The sequence below is a fragment of the Typopeltis vanoorti genome, chromosome 5 (assembly GCF_054136105.1).
Source record: "Typopeltis vanoorti isolate ZY-2024b chromosome 5, IOZ_Tvanoo_1.0, whole genome shotgun sequence".
Classification (NCBI taxonomy): Eukaryota; Metazoa; Arthropoda; class Arachnida; order Uropygi; family Thelyphonidae; genus Typopeltis; species Typopeltis vanoorti.
The window spans coordinates 58809110-58832081 of NC_143553.1; the positions used below are offsets into that span (position 1 = coordinate 58809110).

Genomic DNA, 22972 nt, shown 5'->3' on the forward strand with positions numbered 1-22972 from the left:
CCCAACCCACTACCCATATACGGTATTAACGCATTATCAGCCAACCCTCGTGTATGGGCGCAACATAATAAAAATAAAAAAAAAGAGCATAAACAACTTTCAACGTTATGGTATGGATGTTGAGTTTGAAACTTTCCGGTTTACGCAAGTATTTTTAAAGTTATAATGCTGTGACAGTAATTTAAAGAAACAATGTTTTTTTTATTATTTCGCAGTTAGTTTATTTCATTCCATGATCATCACTTGATAAAGTTATCTTAGCTGTTTGATCGATTGAACTAATTCCTCTTAAATAAAATAAGTTGCTACGTTACAACATTAGCATTTCTAGGATTTATTTTTATTAACATATCGGGGACCATTGCAGTAGATTGATCCAGAGCGTAATTAAGGAATCAACTGGCCAGATACTAAAAAAGCTTAAAACTTAATCTTAAAACCATGCCAAAGATTTTTAGTTTTGAGGAAAAGGGCAAGTAGACCAATTGTGCAAGATGAAGAAGAGATGGTCACGTGAATAATGTATATTACTCTTCAGAAGACCCCAGTTAAGCTCTGTTTGGTTTTTATCTTGCCTCCCGCTCTGTGTTCTCCTCTTATCAGATCCTGCTTAAATGTACTGAATACTCTCGTGCACAGAGGCCCATAAATTCCAGGCTGATCCCAGTGTGTCATAAAAATAAAGAGTTCCGCGCCATATCTGATGTCCCTTTCTTAGTTGGTTCTCTAAACGCTCCTCCAACAGGAAGAGGATTCTCCATTAGGGACAGAAACGGAGGGCCGTCGTCTATCTGTGATCGCAGTGTCGCTTGGAGATCTGTCGATTATTTAAATCTCCGATCAGGTTGCCTTTTATCTAATTGTGTGTCGCGTTTCTAGTAGTTTATGCGTCGATAGTCGTCGTGCAGGCGGCATCGTCTACCGAGGCGATGGTCTTACGATCGAGTACTGGTAATGACGGAGTTTAAGTCGTTTTATGCTTTTTTATAGCAATGCTGATAAATGAGGTGTGAGATGCGATTGATTTAGAGGCACGAGTTGCAAACATATCCGCTCTTTAGCTTAATTTCTTTCTATCTTTCATCTGTTTTTTTTTGTAATACCAGCGAAAATTTTATAATTGTAAATAGCTAATGATTTGAGTTGCCTTGCAAGTGAGGATAACAAACCACTAATGTTAAAGAAACAAAACATAAGGGCCCATCCAAAAGTTCTCACCCTCTCTTAAGCAGTTCGCTTGCTGTGAATATACACTGGTTTCAGCAATCTTTCCACCCTCTTCAAGTTGCAAAACTCCTTTCTTTGAGATGACATTCAGTTCACGTGATACATCTTCTTAAGATGGAATAGATGGCAACAAACGTCGTCCCTTTGTGGAAATTCCTCGGCAATCTCCAGAGAAATCTCTCTCCTGATTTTTAGGAACAAAAAATAGTCGAAAAGAGCCTTGACCCCTCTGAGAAATTTGAAAACAATTTCAAATTGTTGCAAGTGACTCCGTCTGATTTTTTTTTGCGGGGGGGGGAACTCATATAATGAATCAAATCAATACATAGTTCCAGTCCTTTGTTTCTTCTCTGATTGGTGTATTCGAATTTTAATCTCCTGTCAGCCACCCTATAATGTCTTCTAGGTCATTCGTAACCTACGAAACACATTATTATCTAACATGAACGATATGAATCATCGAAAGTTACTTTAAACATTTCGGTAGGTCTCTATTGCTATTTTGCAAGTTTCGCACGAAATTCGCTGCACACGCATTTCCTATTTAAAGTGGATTTATTGATAGAAGTATCACAGACTGTAACAGGTGAGCAATAGAAGCATAGATTGTATATCAAACGGCTTTAGTTGCATAATCCTATCTTGAAAAATTTCTGAATTATAGATTTGATATATCAAATTCGTATATATGAGCTGTGATTCGAAGAAGGTTCGAATAACAGCTCATATTCAAGAAGAATTCGGGGTTTTTTTCTGAAAAAAAAAAGAAGAGAGTGATAAAGAGTATTTCAAGATTGCGACCTGAATTGGTTCGAAAAAAGTGCCATGCTTGGTCTCTAAGTCAACTTTTCAGATAGATTATCTTACTCTTAGTCCATCTATAGTACCACTATACTCTAGGTTTAACTTTTTGGGCACTTGAGAATTCACATAAATAATCCAAAAGCAGTACTCTGTTTACTTCTCTACTTTTCTAATACTGGAAACTAAAAATTCACAACTTTCCTCTAAGAAGGTGCATTAATAGAGATCTCACAGTGAACAATTTGGACAATGATGATAGAAATCTGTACTTGATTTCTAATAAAAAAAATCTGGCCCCAAATCCTTATTAATAGAGAAATCCAGCTCTAACTCCGATAAGCTCTTCCGCCTGCTCGAAATAAAGTTTGCCTCACTAATGAAAACAGTCTGCATGAACAGGATAACAAGCGGATACGAGACATCCTTTCTTCCTCGAGAAGAACGATTATGCTGTGAGCATTCAGTGAAGAAACTTATACATGTTGCCATGGCATCAGCACAGGTTGTAGCAAAGAAGCAGCACACAAAGAAGTCGGTACAGAAAGCGGAAGACCTCTAACCACACGTGCCATCACATCACGACTACCTACAAGATCAAGAATCTATCAGAACAGAGAGAAGCAGAGGAGGAAAAGAAGAATGGAGGGGAAGCAGCCAGTAACAAAGTTAATTTTAAACCATCTTGCAGTTTAAGATGCGTATGATGCTCGGAGGAGCTATCTAATTTGTAACAATCTTAATTAGCTGCTATTATCAGTTTAAAGTCCTGATTCATCGTGATAAACAACCCGTCAATTGATTTAACTTAGTTGTAATCAAAGTACGCGAATAGATGCTGACGCCATCTGGTTGCCAGTCTAAAACGTTCTGATAACAATTGGTGTATACAGCTGTGAAGAGACGCAACTATTCTATGTCAACAATCCTTGTCTGGGTTTTTCATCTATGTTTGAGTTTTTTGATGGTCTAAAAGTTGGCTGAAAAGTTTTCTCAATACCTGCTGTGTCTGTCACGGAGTGTGACTATTGATTTGTCGGATGGAGCTTCTGGTCCTACATCAGCTGTTACCCTTATTGATCCACCTTCTTCTCTTTCCTCTCTCTCTCTCTCTCTCTCTCTCTCTCTCTCTCTCTCTCTCTCTTTCCACCCGTCTTCCTTAGAGTACGAAGAAAAGTGAAGTTCCAAGTAATAACCACTTGCTATCAACTTCAAAAAGTTTCAGTGTCGATTATCTTTGACATGGAGCTGCATAAATAATGACTGCATCCGATTTATGAAATACACATAGAAAAGTTGAACTAATGCACACACACTATAAATATGGGCGTTATATCAGTACTTCGTAATAAAAATACAGAGGAAAGGCAGACACTCACTAAAGAAGAGAGGGAAAAAACTGATATTAAGAAGTTTCTCGGAGAACAACTTACCAACACGAACACGCACATAAGTAGCATGAAGATTGCCACCAATCTATCTAAGAGTTGGTGGATGCAATTCGCTCTGCCACAACTACACATTACCCGTTACTCCAGACGAATGGAAGAACATCTTTGCATCCATCACTGATCCCACTTGTTCTTGTTTTGCGTCTACTTTCTTGCACTATTTCGAAAGTGCTTTTTCTCTACCAGGTCAATGACCAGGATTCGGTAACGGGTAATATTGTGACCCTACAGATGACGTTATAATTCTAGGCCTTTTGAACTGCTACAAATACAGAATTATCCATCCCAAAAAATAATGGCTATAACTAATCATAGGCCCATTATCGGGTTCGTTGAAGATTATGGACTTATAATTGTAATTTAAAAGATGTTCAAACAACAAATTAGTGTTGTAAAGGATGTTCAGAAACGTTGCTGCAGTTTTCTAATTAATTTTTATGAATTTTTTCCTTATTCTTTCAGACAACTCTTAGATATCACTATACTTCCAGGATTCTTCAATTTATGAGATTCTGTTCTGTTTTATCAATTGTATTCTGGCGATTAATGCAGCATACAGCTCAATTTGTTCATATTAACCACGTATTTCTAAACAGATTTATAACAGACCATTCCACTATTATGGGGACTGACTAACTCAGTATTAGGCTTAAAAATTCCTGAATCTTCTAAACAATGTTTTCATTGCAAGTTTTATTCATATTGTCTTTAACTATTCATCAAAGTTTTTCATATTGTTGTTCACAGAGACCAAGAAATCGGTATTGTTGTCAATTCCTCGTATTTATGTATGCGTATTTCATATAAACCCTCGTGATCAAAAGGATTCTTCTTAAAATAAATCACATGAGTGTGCCACTTAGAGAAGAAAAGTAATATTACCGAGATCCAAACTGCATCCATTCAAATGTGAAACCGAAGGAGAGAAACCTGCTAGCATCGAGTGGAATTCACTTATAACGCCTGAGCGGTCATCGCTAGCTGTCCGTTATACCAAAGTTTAACCACGCATGTATGATCACTTCCCACAACGCCGCTAAAGTTTCTGCTCTACAGATTCAGGCTCTGTCTGAGCACACAGCCAGTGCTGACGTCAGCATGATGGCCGACTGCCAGTGGGATTTCATCTGTTACGCATAATTTGACTTTTACGGTCAGCGTGATTTTTTTTTCGTGTTTGTTTTCATGACAAATTTGAAGAAGCTTTTTTTTTCTAGATAAGCTATCTAAAAAACTATATGATATGACAGTCCAACATGAAGAGTACGAGATATTAATTTAATAATAAGCACAGAATTTTAATTAAAATGATGTTCATATTCAGCATAACAAATGTTATACCTCAATCCTCTTCATCTTCTATTCTGTTAACTGCTTAATCTTTATAATCTCTATTATGATAAAAATCTGTAAGCTTTTGTTTTCATTTTCAATTTAAAATTAGAAATATTTTTCTTTTTATGGTGTAAGATATTTCCATAAAATAGTTTCTTGTAAAATGTTAACTGTCTTTCTTTACACATGAATTTACAGTTATCTTTTAAGTTTCCAATTATTTTAATACAAATTATCACAATACACCCAACACGACCAGGCGTAGAGCTAATTACGTTGCCATTGTCGCTGTGCCTAAAAAATACATAAAAAACTGGCTTTCACTCACTCTTGATCAGACCCACACAAAAGGTAAGGGAGATGCCTCAAGGCCTCCAGGAAGCATTTCTGTCTTCTCTTTTCATTAACTTCGTACAAGTTACTACACCATCATTCACGCATGAGCAACATTCTAACTTCGTCTGACGAATGCTGACAGTTTAAGCAGAAAGGACCTCCGTCATTTCAACCATGGCTGCCATGTCTACTTCATCGTATTAATTAAAAACCGTCACGAAGCTTTCTCTTTACTGAACAGTCAGTCCAGTGAACTCACTTAGCGAAACTTGTTACCAATTCCCACTGGCGGTGTGGTTCACTCCTTTTAAGATTGAAAAAATAAACTCAATAATAAACAGAATTGCTTAATTAAAAACCTTCTAAGTCGTAAATAAATACTAAGTTATTTTACTAAATAATTTTATTTAATTAAAAAAATAATAACAAATAAATTGTGTATAATACCATTTACAATTATAAATTAATGGTAATTATTAATAATAATTAATAAAAGCAATTTTCAACTTTTAATGATTAATTTGCGAGTTTTATAAATGAAGTTGTCTATTTAATAAAAATATTAATTTAATAAGTGAAATTAAATATTGAATATAAAAGTTTGCATAAAAGATTATTGCTGAAACAGTTAATAATCTAACTTTAACCTAGGTTTCTTATAAAATGTTTAATCTATTCAAATTATATTTTAATGCATTAAAATAATCTTAATATATTTAAAATATTTTAGTGTATTAAAATCTTATTATTATTATTATTGTGCTATCTTCTATCGAAGGTCAGCGACCATCTTGGCGAGCAAACTGCGCTCTTGTGCTAATCTGAGCAGTTGTGCACTGCTCATTCCTGTCCACGTCTTGATGTTGTCAAACCATGATATTCTTTTTCTTCCTCTAGTTCCTTTGCCATCAATTCTTCCTACCAAAATAGTTTGTAGAAGTTGGCATTTGCTGTTTCTCATGATGTGGCCAAGATATGATGTTTTTCGTTTCTTGATTATTTGTACAAGATGTTTAGCTTTGCCAATGGATTTTAAGACATCTTCATTGGAAATTTTTTCTGTCCATGATATCTTTAGCATTCTTTTGTATAGCCACATCTCAAAGGCTTCGATTTTCTTGATGGTTGTCGCCTTCAATGTCCATGTTTCAACTCCATAGAGCAGAATAGATCACACGTAGCATTTCAGCATTCGGCATCTGACTTCCATGTTTAGGTCTTTATTGCAGAATAGTGTTCTCATTTTCATGAAGGACTGCCGTGCAACTTCAATCCTTGTCTTTATATCTATTTCTGGATCCCACCGTTCATTAAGCCAGCAACTAAGATATTTATATCTTGACACGTGATCAATATTTTTCCCATTGAGTGTCAGTTTCATTGATGAGGCTGGATGTTTGCTGATGATCATATATTTTGTCTTGTTGATGTTTATATTTATTCCCATTCTTTGGCTTTCTATGTATACTCTGTCAATGAGTTTTTGGAGATCCATAATATTATCTGCAATTAGCACGGTGTCATCTGCATATCGTAGGTTGTTAACAATCTTTCCATTTATTGTGATTCCCTCTGGACATTCTTCCAATGCTTTTTTAAAGATTACCTCTGCATATATGTTGAACAGGAGTGGTGAGAGCACACATCCTTGTCTCACTCCTCTTTTGATGTTAATATCACTGGTGGTAATGTTGTCTAATTGAACGGTAGCTGACTGATTCCAATACAGATTTGTTATTAGTCTTATGTCTTGTTCGTCTAGCCTTATTTGTTGAAGGACTTCTATTAAGTTAGTGTGTCTGACTTTGTCGAATGCTTTTTCAAAATCTATGAAACACATAAAGACAGATTTCTGTTTTTCTATGCATTTTTGTATCAATATTTGGGTACAGAAAAGGGCCTCTCTAGTACCAAAACCATTCCGAAAGCCGAACTGTGTTTCACTTAGAGTTTCTTCACTTTTTCTATAAATGCGATTCTGAATTACTTTCAAAAATATTTTTAATGTTTGGCTCATTAGACTAATAAGTCGGAAGTCGCCATAGGAATTCGTTTTGGGTTTCTTTGGGACAGTGATAAATGTAGATTTGAGCCAATCTGATGGAAATTCATCACTTTCATATTTTATTAAATAGTTTTTCAAGACGTTTGATGTTATCTGGTTCTATTAATTTTAAAAATTCTGTTTGCACACCATCTGGTCCACTGGCTTCTCCTGTTTTACTTGTTCGTATAGCATTCTCTATTTCGCATTTCATGATTGCTGATCCTTGAATGTTATATTTTATATTTATAGGCTTCTGTCTAGTATCATTGAAAAGTTCTGTTACATATTTTATCCAAATCTGTGCTTTATTCTCTTCTTCTAGAACTATTTTTCCATTTTCGTCTCTTAGAGACACTATTTGCTTTTTCCTCAGTTTTCCGGAAATTTCTTTGATTTTCTTATACATATTGAAATGATCATGTTTCTTCTGAAGCAGTTCAATTTCAGTACATAAATTTTTCATCCAATTTTCCTTGGCTTCTTTTATTTTTTTCTTGATGATGTTATGTGTTTCTGTATACCTGGCTAGGTCTTTGTTTTTGTACATTCTTCTTGTATCAATAAGAGAAAGAATCTCATCTGTCATCCATTCCTGTTGTTTTATATTATTCACATAACCTACTTCTTCAATACTTGTTGTTACGATGGCATTCATTAAGCTATTCCAAAGAGATTCCACACTTTTATTTTCTTCTATGTTAATCTGTTGTAATCGCAGGTTAAGCTGTGTCTTGGCACTTTTATTTTATGTTCGGGTCTTTCAGTTTTTCTACATCAATTTTCTTTTTCTTCTTTTGTGATTTTTTAGCTGATTTTAATCTAAGACATACTTCTGCAACTATGGGATTGCGGTCTGATGAGATATCTGCTCCAGGATGTCTTTGCACTCTTTATACTGCTGTGGAATCTTTTATCAGTATATAATCAATTTGATTTCTGACAATGTTATGTTGGTTATCTTGAGGCGATTTCCAAGTGTACAGTCTTCTGAGTGGAAGTTTAAAATGTATTAAAGTGTATTAAAATAACCTTAATATATACTTAAATTGCTGAAACAGTTAATAACCTAACTTTAATCTAGGTTTCTTATAAAATGTTTAATCTATTCAAATTATAGTTTTAGTGCATTAAAATAATCTTAATATATTTAAAATATTTTAGTGTATTAAAATAACCTTAATATATTTAAAATATTTTTATTAAAAATAAAAATTATTCTTCATTATAATTAACATTATTAGTAATACAAAATTATTATTTATAAATACTTATATTTTATTTAGTTTATATTATTTTTATATGAATATTTTTATTTATTTTAAACCCAGAAGGAGTCACTAGGAAGCCAGAATTACGAGGGTCTCATCCCATTAACACTACTGTGCCGTATGGAACAACAGCGACGTTTCAATGTCGTGTGAAAAGTGATATTCCTCCTCACGTTAAGGTAAATATGATAAAGAAAAAATTTCGCTATAAATGATATTTCATTTATAGTATGATTTGGTGACGTTTCATCTTTTTCGTCCGAGATACATATTATTTATATAGACTAAATTATTAAGTGTAAAAAAGTGTAAATTATTAAGTATAAAAAGACGTTAGGGATTTATTATTATGAGAAATGAATTAAAAAGCTTTTGAAATAATTTTACTAATATTCTATTTTAATTAATGTTATTTATATTATTATATTTTTTAAAAAAATTTAATTTATGTTTTTAAAAAAAATAGTTAATGAATTTTTGATTATTTTTTAAAAATTGTAAATTATTTTCTTAAATCTAATTTTAAATAGAATATACCTTATATAAAAAGTTGAAGAAGAACTATAACTAAACAGAGGGTTCGGAAAAGACGTGATTAATCGACCGTGAGATGCGGTGATTAATACCCTTGGAGGATAATGGATGGCATTGCTGTAGCCAATGAAGTTCTAACTGAGACTCGGCTATTGCTGTTACCCTCCTGCCATGATCAGAGCCTTAATAGCTCAATAACACCTTATCCCTACACTGTCCTCTACAGATAATGGGGAAGATAAAAAGCATTCTGGCTTCGCCCCTTTAAGCCAGTCCTTATAAGGACTAATATAACTAGACAAGCATTCTCCGCGAAGTTGCTGTAGCACTTTGAAATGTTGGTTATATTTGTTGTAATGTTCGTTGTATATCTTACATTAAAAAAAATATATTTTTTTTATTTATTTTAAATTAAATTCTGATAAATCATTATATTTTTATTTTAATGTTAATATTCTAAAAATATATTTATGTTAATCTTAATATTAAATTTTAATTATTTTTGTCCTTGCGGTTACCTAGTGGCTTTGCGCTTTGCAACCATATGCCTGGGGAAGGAATGTCCCAGGTTTGATTCCCGTCGAAGACGTGAGGAACTTGAGGATCTTCCTAGGCCAGAGCCAAGTTAGCCAGTCTTGGGCGCGGGCTGTAGGGATTTTTTCCGCCAGTTTATCTGGCGTTTTTCATCCCGCAAGTAGGCAAACCGGCCCCGTGAACATACGCTCCTATAGCCAAAATATATCCCCACCCCCTAGCGGCAGACTAGGCGACAGGTCGGTTGGGAGTGGTACTAACAAGTAGTCGCATCTAAGTAACACGCGGACCTTGCATAGGAAGCGGGAATAACGGGCAGTGAAAGATTAAATTTTAATTATTTTTGATTAAATTGTAATTATCATATTTGTTACATTGTAATTGTGGTATGTCATACTATTTTAAAAAGTTTATTTTATTTTTAAATTAGGCATTTAACTTTCTCAGTCTCCGTTTTTTCCACCCGCATTTTTATTAGATTATTATTATTATTATTATTATTATTATTATTATTATTATTATTATTATTATTATTATTATTATTATCGACTATATACAAGAAGTTGAAAAGTCTATAACATAACAGTATGGTATGTTGGCAAGTGATTAAGGAGGAAAAAAAATGAAACTTGTTAGTTGGTGAACAGTAGAAGGTCGCAAACCTTCAGGGAAAATAGTGTAAAGAAGGCCATTCCAAAGAACGGGGGAGGGGAGAAGCAGAAGAATGAGAAGTGTTCAGTAGCTTTGCAATTGAATTGAGTAGAGATGCCTGTCATCAGGTGCACATGTTGTTTCTACATGTTTTGAGGAAAGTGGAGGAATGATGGTGGACAGTTTCTTGGAACAACGTCCATGAAAATAGCCATAGAAATGACAGAAAGCAGAAACAGAAATTCTATGGATAGGTGACCTTTGGAAGTCCTTGACAGAAGAAAAATAAGTTACCGAATTTGATATCTTCTGGATAGCAAGCAACCAATAAGGGAAGTTTTGGTGGCCCCAAAAATATGTATTGGGCGAAAAACTTACCTAGGTTGTTCTTTCTCCTTTGAAGATCGCAAGGAGATCAGTACTTAAGACATTAGTTATGGAAAAGCATGACGCCGATCATTTGAGCACTACAGTGTTTGTCAAATGTAGACCAGGAAACGGGGTGCGCTGTCATCAGCAAGAATGACAAAATCAAAGAGCTTAATGATATCGAAGAGAATATCTTGTTTAAGTAAATCCATAGGGTCCTCTGAAGGTATGCTGTTAGAACTATTAGTGCTTTTATTATGGCTTATATTTATAAACAGTATTAAATCTCACGAAGTGACCAACCGTTGCAAACATAGTAATAAATAAACAAACATCTTAACCGAATATTTATTGTGTGAATATGGTGGAGTGTAATATTAAAAATTAAATATAATTAAAAAATATAAAGCTTTTTTAAGCACGTCTTGTAATTTTTATTATTAATTAATTACGCAGCTGTGTGGGGGGATGAAATTCAGAGGGATATGAAGTACGAAAAGATGAACCTTTTGAATGCAGCTTGAATTTGAGGATAAACGCCGATCTTCTGCCAATCAAAACGTCTTCGATTCCCCTTAAGGACAATTTCTTCTTGGTCCTCTTCGAGGTACATCTCACAGAGCATCTTACCATTCTACTCGTATATGAAAATAATAATCGACTCGTCCAGGATATTCTTTATACTTAATACATTGATTATTGCTATGGCTTCGCTGATATACTATTTGCATTCTTCAACTGTTGCTAACAGTCTAGTGAGGTAGGATGAATAACAAACGAATAATTTCTATACTTAGTTTGGAATCATCATAACATAAGTTCTTTAGCATGGAAAACGACAGCATTTGTACTGAATGAATAATAAGATCCAAATGTATTTTCACTTGAAGATGCTATCTTTCTAGACTGGACTGCAACACCTTTTCTTTTTATATTGAGTTACGATAGAGTAGTGCAGGATCAATTAAGCCCAGTTGACCTTTCTTCTTTTGTTCCTTTACAGAAAAACATACACTGAAAATCACTAGCTTTATAAAAATTCTGAGGTATGCTAAATTAATAATTGAGCACTTGAAATAAACCTCATATTAACTTTCATAAGCATGCATTTAAAATCCCGTGTATAAACATGGGATTTTACATTTTTTAATAACCTCTTTGCAGTGGCTCAAGAAAGTAACCACAGAAGACGCCAGTGAAAACTTCATCTCCATACAAGGAGAGAACTTTCTGGTACTCAAGTCCACTCAAGTGAACGAGAGGTCAGATGGTTCGTTCCTCAACAAACTAGAGATCCCCGAAGTCCGAGACGAAGATTCGGGAAAGTACATATGTCTAGGAGCAAACACAATGGGTTATAGTTTCAGGAGTGCCTTCCTCACCGTCCTGCCCCGTAAGTATTTTTAAAATATCCTTAAGAATACAGTTTTATCATTATCTTAGAAATAATGATATCTTATTCTGGAATGTCCTTTAAATGAGGGAGGTCTTCTAAGTACAAGTGATTCTATAAATGCAAGAAAAAGAAGAATAATACTATTATGCATCTCTCTCTCTCTCTCTCTCTCTCTCTCTCTCTCTCTCTCTCGAGACAGTCTTGTATAATATATCATTTACCAAAACTAATGAAAATGATAATATAATGTTTTGATAAAGAGTAAAAACTGAGGGCATACCTCTAAGATACTTATGAAATAATGGTGAGCAAATTGCCTTGATAAAAGAACCGGTCTAAGAAACGACAGTAGTCAGAGAGAAAGAACAAGAAAATGAAAGAATCAGACAGGTTAAAGAATAAATGATTATCATTAGTAATTACATTTCATGCGTTGTTCCATTATGTAAATGACTTGAAAGAAACTTCTATTATCAAATTCACTCTCAAGCACCGAAAATGGATCTCTCAAGATAAAAATACCGAATCTTAAATTGAAGTTTTTTTTTTCATCTTAGAGAAGTAGATAATTTAAAATCGTAGTTTTATTTTATTTTTATTTTTTTTTACATAACCTCTTTAGTAGAAGGAATTAAAGGGAACTGAATAAGTTGTCATGATTATGCATATTATTAAAGCATTTAAATGAAACCAATTACGATTTTTTTTTAATTCTCATTAATCTAGTATGAACATATGCGCTTTCTTTTAAAACAGTACTTTTTTGGTTGTTTAAAATTAGGGATGATATCTGCAATTAAAGCAAGGTTTTATGAGTTTTATTTTCTGTATAATACACAGTTTAGTTTCGCATTTTCAGCGTGCTCAGGTGTTCTTCCTACTGTTTTTAACAGTAGGAAGAACATCATCACCCATAATGTGCTTCTTTAAATAATCATTGGATGGTACTTTTACATATTTTAATTATTTAGTGTTATTAATTATTTAGCATCTTTAAATGCTCTTAAACTAAACTCTTTATTTTCCCAGTGAGATATGATTACGTAAAATCTGCAGATACAAATGTCGATTCTTCATAGTACATTATTTGTTAAGTTTAACAGATTTTTCAGATGGCGCTGCGTAAGCTAATTGGATACAATTAGCTTACGCAGCGCCATTGATTGTATTACTAGAGAACTATGGCAAATGAATTTAGGAAAATATGTAATCTAAAAATATTATAGAGTAACTAAAAAATCTATAACAAAATGCCTTTTGTAAGGAATAGCTATGAATCTCAGAAAAAAAAAAAGTATTATTGTGTAAAATTGATCAATTTTATTGACAAATTTTACACAAATACACTTTTCTAAACTAGAATAAATAAAGCATGAACATTTTTAAAACTGTACTGAATCGGTCTTAATTTCAATTAACAGAATTCTACAAATTTCAGTAATGATTCGAAAAACAGAATCAAACCCACACCTATATTATGGAAGTTTTGTAAGTGTTTCTCCATAAATTAAAGTCTTCAGACAGAAATGAGCATCTTCGTATGACATATTTTCGTTGAAATCACCTGGATTCTATTCCCATTACGATACATGAGCAACCTCTGTACAAGTTTTTCAATTATAGTGAGCTTCGGTCTTATACGAAGCCGGAGCCAGTAGAGTTTTTCCGTAGGCTGTCCGGGTTTCCCATGCACGCAAGCGCGCGCGCGCACACACACACACCCAGTTTAAGATATAACAATTGACAGTTGCTTTATAGAGTATTCTAAACAACCAGCTGACCAAATTTTGTGACACAAACCTGGAGGCTCTTATATGATATATGGTACTTTATCACTTAATGCGGGGTCTAAAATGGGAAAGAAAATAGTTACTTAATGTAAAGATGAAAGCCGTTAAGATATATTGTTACGAAGATTAAATGATATTACTCTAATTTTTGATTTGATTGAATTGGAATCATTGCCGAGCAGATCCTGTTTTGAAATCAACATCACCGTTTGGTCAAAGGTCATTTAGAAATTCTCGATAAATGTATATATATCATGTGGTCTTTTGCAGAACGGAAAATACTGTATTTACATCATTTTAATAAGACATCGGCATAATATATACATTTTTATTACGGAGAACACGCGTGAACTGGATTTCGGTTGTGGTAATAGTCATCGTTTATAACCTGCAATGAAATCTTAATGGTCACCCAAACAGATAACGAAGGCTTCTGTTTGGGAGAATGTACTGGGGTAGTTGGACCATGAAAAAAGTATTTAATCCACCACGTGAAATATGATAGGAAACATCAAAGAACATTACAAAAGTCGGTAATATATTCTGTAATAGTCGTGTTCTCTAATACCAACGCTTCTCCAAACACTACATGGGAAGAGCTTACCGAGAATCACTATAAGGATAAAGATCTGTGAAACGTAATCTTTTAAGAGAATAAAAGGATTTTTCGTTTAAAGTACTAATAGGCTGGGCTGGTCAGCACTGTCCTCAGAACTCTGAACATAATCCCAAAACATCATCCCAACACTTTCCTTAACATAACAGACCTCATTATCACTGATATATTGATCTATTAAAATCCAAAGGAATTAACTGCCCATTACGAAAACTCCTTGTCATTGCGGGCAACACTAATCTATCTTGAACAAAAGCCGTGAGAAATGTTAATGTCTACCTAAGTTCCCGGATACTTAATAGTGGCCATCATGTAAGATCAACTAATCCGTTCTCCAGCTAGAGAAGTTGAACAGTTCTTCTAAGGAACGTTCAAAATGGGTTACGGGGGTTCCGCACGTATTTCCGACGGTACGGTGCTTACACCATGCGATTTCCATTGTTAGTTTCTCAAATAGATAATATCCATTTCCTTCATGACCAGATTATTCAAATAAAGCCATCCTCTTGCCACTCTCTTGCTTTGAGTTCTCGCTTAGGATATCTGTTTATTTACTTCTACGCTATTAAAGAGATTGTCGTCATGGTAATAGCCAAGCATGTGCGAAGTACTCAGATCAAACTCTTTGGGTTTCTTTGTCCTTCTTGGTGATTAAATCAATCATTGTTACTTCTTTCATAAAGTTCAATCCCGTTGTCTATTTTATGCATACTTAGATTCTAAGATGTTTATCTCACCCTTCTTCCCCGTCTTTCTTAGCTCCCTTCTCATTATTTTAAACATTTTGGAATTTTCTAGTTTTTGATGATATGCATAGGTCATTGCCAGTAGAAATTATAGAAGGTGTAGCTGATGTAGCGCCATCTAGCTGCCTACAATAAAATTAAAAATGAAAACTAATGGAATAAAATGGAGCTATTTCAAGGATGATTAATGAAAGCCACTGTCATAAACACCTCTTACTTTACTAATCAATTATAATATCATTAACTAGTAAAGTAGAAATCCTGTGTGCGTATAATTATATATGGAAAATTGTAGATCGTAATCTAACAGGTTGAATTTTTTTTCTTTACCCTGAGTACCTAATACATCTGAGTTCATGGAACCTCCCTTCAGTCTGATGATTGCTGTTTTAGTATGCCCGAATATAACAGTATAAATGATGTGACTAATGACTACTTATGACTGTGTCAATCAACTGCACAGCAACTGAGAGAACAGATGTAACATTTATACTTAGCATAAAAATAATACTGTACTTACAATCTGTACTTACAATTTACCGTTACAAATACTTATTTAGCGCCATAAAAATGTAACATGTTCATTGAAACTAAAAATCATTTGTTTTAAACATGAACAATATTTAATTAACATTATATAATCTCAAAAGAAATTACAGGTCTGACATTTCTATGAGTCCTTGAATAACTAGTACTGTATAAACTTATTACCTTCTTTCAATTGTAAGCGCTGGAAAACTCAAAATGAAATCCATGAGTCGTGTGTGTGTGTGTGTATCTATCGAATAAACAAGGCATTCAAGAGAAAAGTCAGTATTTCAAGTGTGTATTACTTCTTTCGATAATGGATAACATGCTTAAGGACAGTAAGTCGACTCAAACTCGAGCAAAAGTGCATGAAGCAGTTTAGTTATTTTCTGCAGATATTAAGATAATTCTATTCACCTTTTCATTGCAAAATGTACAAGAAAAGATCGATCTGTTCTGATGTGAATAAGACAGCAAGCAAATCTAAAAATGAAAGAACATATCCCAGACGAAATTTTACAAAGATATTAAGAAAGAATAAAGAAATAACTTACAATTAATTCTTCCCGTTAACAATAAAGATTTATTCTAGATTTTATTTCTTTTTATTTATTATTTATTTATTTTATTCTATAGAGTTTTATTCTACAAGTCTCGAGCTACCGTATCCACCGCTGTTGCCATAGCAACTTTATTTATATACGGGGGGGAGGGCTGAAAAGTTCTGATAAACACTTAAAACAAAAATGATATTAAACCAACTAATATAATCACAAGAAAGAAAGAGAACATATCTAAGAACCGTTTAATCCCCATGTTTCATCAAATTGCAAGAATTTGTTCTTCTTCTTTCATGATATATAAGAAGACATGTCAGAGGTTTTGAAGAAATTCGAAGACATAGAGGTGCGGGCCGTCATCAAGTTTTTCTTGCTGCAAAGGGGACTGTGTTCCAGCATATCCAGCAGTTTCCAAGTTTTCAGATGTGTGGCAAAGTTTAAAACTGGGCATCTTGAGACAACAGATGCCCCTCAGTTAGGAAGATCATCCACAGCGATCACACCTGAACACATCCATGCAGTGTATGTCATGATCTTTGATGATAGACGAATACCAGCAAAAAAAACACTGCAAAAACGGTGGGGATATCCAGGAAACGAGTTGGTGTCAATACTCACCAACATCTCGACATGCACAAGCTCTCAGCTAAGTGGGTCCACAAATATTTGAATGCCGACAAAAAGAGAGAACGTGTGCTGCCATCTCAAGGGATTTTGGGTAATTTTGAGAAATCAGGCGCAATTGTTTGGCTTATATTGCGACTGTTGATGAAACATGGCTTCATCACTATGACCCAAAGACCAAATAAACGTCATTCGAGTGAATACACAAAGGTTTTCCAAAGAATTTAGAATTTCCGAACCCAAAAGTCAACAGGGAAGGTTCTTGCCATTGTCTTTTGGGATATGGATGGTGTAATCCTTATCAAATATCTCAAAAAAAAAAGGCGAAACTGTTACAGCAGCAGTTTATTCAACAACTCTGAAGGAGGTACTGAAGGAAAAACGCTGCTGGAAACTGCAGCATTTTGCACCCATCACGCAATACAGAACTTCGGCTTTTAAAGTGAGCCTCACCCACCTTATTCGCCAGACCTGCCCCATCTAAACTATTTCCTATTCCTAAATTTAAGAAACACTCGAAAGGAACAAAATTTACTACAGATGATAAAGTCATATCTGCAGCTGATGACTGGTTTGTGTAACAAGGGATTTCAACTCAGAGGATTTCAAATGATGCATCAGCGTATAACATTATAACAAGTATAACGTGTAAATTAGTTCCTTCTTGGTGATTATCACAACTTTTCAGCATACTCTCGTAAAGAGGAAAGAGTATTATTTGGAAACGAAAAATTCGTTTTATATTTATATGAATCCATATCCCTAAATTTTGATTTCTTACAATATTCTTATATAATATTTTGTATTTTAAAATTAATATGGAAATAAATAATTATATTTGAATTTTAACAAAATTTAAAAATTAATTTTGATAATTATACTAAAACACCAGTTTATTTTATTGATAAATAATTATGGCTACTCTTATGACCTGCGTGAATTGTATTGGAGGGTGAGACTTGCCTAAAGTCCTTTTCAGGACTTCCAAGGTAACAAATGGCAATGCTGTAGCCAATGAAGTTTTAACTGCGGCTCGGCTATTGCCGTTACCCAGCCATGACTAGAGCTTTTAGCTCAATAACACTCCATCCATACAGATTTACTTCATTGAGATGACGGGATAAAGAGTCAAGGACTCATTCCATCGCCCAGTTCTTTTAAGAACTGAATTGTATTGGTAAAGGTAATTGGACGGAGAGTTAATCGACCGTGAAATGCGGTGATTAATACCCTTCAAGGGTAATAGTTGGTAATGCCAATGAAGTTCTAACAGAAGCTTGGCTATTGCTGTTACTCTCCTGCCATGATCAGAGCTTTAATAGCTCAATAACACATTATCTCTACACTGTCCTCTACAGATAACGGGGAAGATGAAAAGCATTCTTGCTTCGCCCCTTTAAGCCAGTCCTTATTATAAGGACTATAAGTGAATTGTATTCGTAAATGAATATTTATTCATTTACTTGAATGAATACTTTTATTGATCTCTAAAACTTCTAGGAAGAGGGTGCAATGTATTTATTATGCATTGATCTCTAAGGATGACCGCTGGGAAGAGTATGGTGCAATGTACTTCCCAACACTGACTCTCGTCTCCTTTTAATTGTTAAAAAAAGTAAAGGAATTTCATCCTGCTAGAATATTTTTTAAAAAAAAATGTACAATGAGCACTGTAATTCAGTACAGTAAAACCCCGAAATTACGCTGTAGGTGGGACCAACAAAAAAGCGCATAATTCAAATTCGCGTAACTCGGGGTATAATTTTGCATGTAATTTATATATACAAACATACAATTGGGACCAAAGGTTTACAAAAAACCTCTATTTTTTAAGAAATATAATCATAATTATGGTTTTTCGTACATAAAAAAAGAAAGTTATGTCGATGGTTTCATAAAATCTAAAAGATTCGTCTGACGGCATAATGTCTTTTTCTTGTCACGCAAAATTTCTTCATAGCAAGCTAATCATTTTTTTATTCGTTGCCTTGTGGCTACAATTCGTTCCTCGTTAGAATCTATGTCCTCCAAAATCTGTAAACCTTTCTTTTATGATTGTTCTTACTGTGGATTCCTGTAGATCGAACTTCTTTGCTAGCTCACAAATTTTCATTCCGCCTTCAAAATCCTTAATAATGCTGAGTTTTGTTTCCAAAGTCAATGTTTTTCTTTTCTTGCTAACAGTAGAAGAATCGGACTTGCTTCTTTTGGATGACATTATTATTTTTTATGTGATAAAATTTTTATCAACAACATAACATTAAACAATCGCAACGTTTTTAGACTATAAAAATTGTGTATGAATGGAGACCGCGCGAAACACGCCAGTGCTTGTTCACAGCATGCGCGACACTGGTGAATGCAGCCAGCGCCTGAAAGATACGACTAGTGGTGACACGGGACAGGAATACGTACATATAAGAAACCGCGTAACTCCGGATTCGTGTAAGTCGAGGTAGCGTAAGTCGGGGTATGACTGTATTTTAATTTATCATACCTAAGTTAATATATTTACTAATTCAGGAAAAGGTCAGTATAAAAAATAACAAAAAAGTAGCAGTATCTCATGATTTCTATAAAATTTCATTCACTGTGAACGATACATTACTAATCATTTACCTATGTATTATACAGGGCGTCCCAAAATTCACGCAAGATTTAAATTTAGTGCCATTTGTGCCTTACCGCACAAATGTTGCCAACGAGAAAAAAAAAGACAGCATGACAACTGACAGTTCAGGGTTATTAAAAATGACCACACACAGCGAAGAGAGTTCGTTGAATGGATTATGGAACAACAACAAGCGGATGCTTATTTTTCGAACAAAATCATCTTCAGCGATGAGGCTCATTTTCATCTTGATGGATTCGTTAATCGACAAAATTGTCGCCTTTGGGATTCAGAAAATCTACGAGTGATTGTTGAGAAACAAATGCATCCACAACGTGTCACTATTTGGTGCGGATTTTGGGCTGGAGGCATCATCATCGGTCCATTCTTCTTCGAAAATGCGGCTGGTAAGGCAATAACAGTTAATGGTGCTCGCTATCGTGACATGATAATCCAGTTTTTTGTGCCTAAATTGCAAGATATGGATGTGGACGGCATGTGGTTTCAACAAGACTGTGCCACATGTCATACAGCCCGAGAAACAATTCAATTACTGCATGAGTCATTTCCTGGTCGTGTAATTTCCCGTTTTGGTGATCAGAATTGGCCGTCCAGATCATGTGACTTGATGCCATTAGACTTTTTTCTTTGGGGTTGTTTGAAGTCTAAGGTTTATCTAAGGCCAACAAGCCCAAGACCACCCACGCCTTGAAGGAGGAAATTGAGCGCTGTATCAACGAAATTCAGCCACATTTATGCAAAACGGCCATGGAAAATTTCGACAAAAGAGTGCGTATGTGCCAGCAAAGCCGTGGAGGCCATTTACCCGATATGCTATTCCATGCATAACTCTATACTGTATACTTTATGAATTAATAAGAAATTACAATTTTTAATTAAAAACCAGTGTTTTCTATCAAAATTACTTCTTGCGTGAATTTTGGGACACCCTGTATTTAACACTGAAAGAAGTATGAATAGAATATCTTTGAATAGGAGAAATTAATATTCGGCTGTTGTTTTTTTTTAATTCAATGACAACTGAAACATTCGTGTTTTTGTTGCAATGATTTCTTGTTGATTTAAAACAGAAGATTCAAATATTTATTCACCACATTAAATAACTGCAAAAGATGCATCACTGTTTAAAAGCAAGCAATGTTCCATATATGAATCAGTGCACAAACAATATGACTTGACCATGACAAAGTGCTGGCCTCCGCTAAAAAGGATGACTTTAACGGATGTTTTGAACAAGCAAGGAAATTGAAAAGATTCTCAATAAATTTCAGTATCACAGAGGCCAATGTATCATCAGAACTTACAAAAAAAAAAAAATGAAAGAGAAGAAAAAATATATGAAGAACCCTACTTTTTTTTTTTTTTTTTTAAATTTTGGAGATATTTAAAGCTAGGGAGAGTTTAACTCAGTGAAAGAACATTATGTGTTTATTATTTATTTATTACGTTGCTACTATCTAATCAATGGATTGCCTGTTCAAATCAGGCAGCGGCGTGAATGTTTGTGAATTTCTTGAGGTGGGAGATAGCACTGCGTTACACGCGAGACCATCTCTCTTCATATTGGAGATATGAAATGTCTTGGAAAATTTTGGGTTCTACGTTAAAAATGTTATATAATCCTGACCTTGCTTCAGAGGACACACATGGCCCCTTTTCAAGTTGCTTCAGACTTGCGATAAGCAGGATTGTCAGTCACTAATAAAAATTAAACAATTCATATAAAATATAAATTTTTTAATTGGGTTTGTAAATAAAGACTTTCACATAAGCATGTGGGCACAACTCTTTTGTTACATGTTAATGGCCCACCTATCAGATATAAGGAGAGTAGGTTGGCTGGTCTTATAACAGCAATATTCTGAATGCCGAATGCCCTTGGTTAAGCTTGATTCAACTGAATAAACAAAATATAGTATTATTTTGTACACGATACCCTTTATCTCTAAAATGCAGCTTGTATTTTAAAGATAAAAATTAATCCTTCTCTCTCTCTCTCTCACACACACACACACAAAGTAAAATAAACATTGCAGCTAGTGTGTAGCTTATTTTTATATATCATCGCATTCTTTTAGTGCAAAAAAAGAGACTATTATGGATTATTTAAAAGTTGCCTATGAAATATTATTCATATTATTCTTACTTCTTATTTAAAGCTTCAAATAATAACGCTAATAATAGTTCCGTTATATTAATGATTCTCTTTTGTATCCCTCTTCAGAGACATCACTAAGGAGAATATATGGAATTATTATAAATAAACATATAGAAAGACATTTCCCGTGTGGTTGCCGGGCTAAGAATAGTTCCATGCATGTCGTAAGGGGCGACTAAAATGGGACGGGTTTCGAGAATTTCGCTCTCTTAGGTTTCTTCCGGAATTTTGCGCCTGGTGAGAGGGGACTTAGATTTCGGGGGAGTTGCCCTGAGAGAGCATTTTGAGTCTCTGGGGAGGGTAGCCTGTGAGGGGGCCCTGTCGGTGGATGCTTTTCCCTGCAATGTGAGAGGTTCTGGTGAGTGGTGGGGGGGGGGCCCATCACCGAGTGGAACCAAAGCTGAGTTGGACGGTCTTTCGGCCACCCTAGGGTGGTTTGGGGGATTGTGCTAATTTTTAGAGGGGGGCTTTACTTATACACCAGCCCATGTATGTCGTGCGAGGCGACTAAAATGGGTACCCAAGGAGGGTAACGGATGGCAACATCTGTAGCCAATGAAGTTCTAACTGAGGCTCCGCTATTGCTGTTACCCTCTTGCCATGATCAGAGCTTATATAGCTCAATAATAATACCCCATTCATAGATTTTCTCAATCAGATGACGGAATAAAAAGTCAAGGACTCAGTCCATCTACCCCCCCCCAAAAAAAAAAATTACTACGATACATTCTATCCTTCACCAGCCTCTCCAATGATTTTAAAAAAATTACCGCATTAGGCTGAGATAGTCTGAAATAAAAATTGACATAATTATGATTTACAGTTATTCAAAATAATATTGGATACTTAATTTGAATAATTGAAATTGGCATACGAGTTATTAATAATTTGTTTTGAAACAAATTAATGAAATAAAGAGCCAAAAGGCTATTCGGCACGAAACTCTTGTAGTTTCTCTATTCGGTAATTTCTATTTGAAATAATAATGTTGGATTCAATATCCACTTAATTTGAATAATTGTGCATCGCCGAAGTGAAGCCTTTTGGCTCTCTTTTTTCAATATTATTTTCAATATTTTCTTTTTTTTAACATAAAAAAGCTACCACATTTTAAAACCCATTAAGGAGAATGTGGAGACTTAAGTTTTATTCTGGGCATACAAAATAATAATAAACATACTTTGTTTTAGATTCTATAATGTAAAGGGGAACAGACCAGCTAAAAATCTAAGGTGAAAATACAGATAATATATACCTACGTTTATGACAAACTGAAAAAAGTGTACGTATTTTTCGAATGTATCTCGAAACATGGTACTAAAGTTAAATGGTTTTAAGATATGTTCTTTCTTGTGGTTATATCAATTGC

At 34.4% G+C, this 22972-nt stretch overlaps 1 protein-coding gene across 1 annotated transcript in view; it reads left to right on the forward strand.

Annotated features, from left to right (window-relative positions):
• LOC150106451 (fibroblast growth factor receptor-like 1) overlaps positions 1–22972 on the forward strand; it is a 64068-nt gene that overhangs the window by 40138 nt on the left and 958 nt on the right. The window contains exons 5-6 of the mRNA XM_090393005.1: positions 8526–8644; positions 11718–11946. Of these exons, the coding sequence (XP_090249131.1) occupies positions 8526–8644; positions 11718–11946 (348 nt within the window). The remainder of the gene's footprint in view (positions 1–8525; positions 8645–11717; positions 11947–22972) is intronic.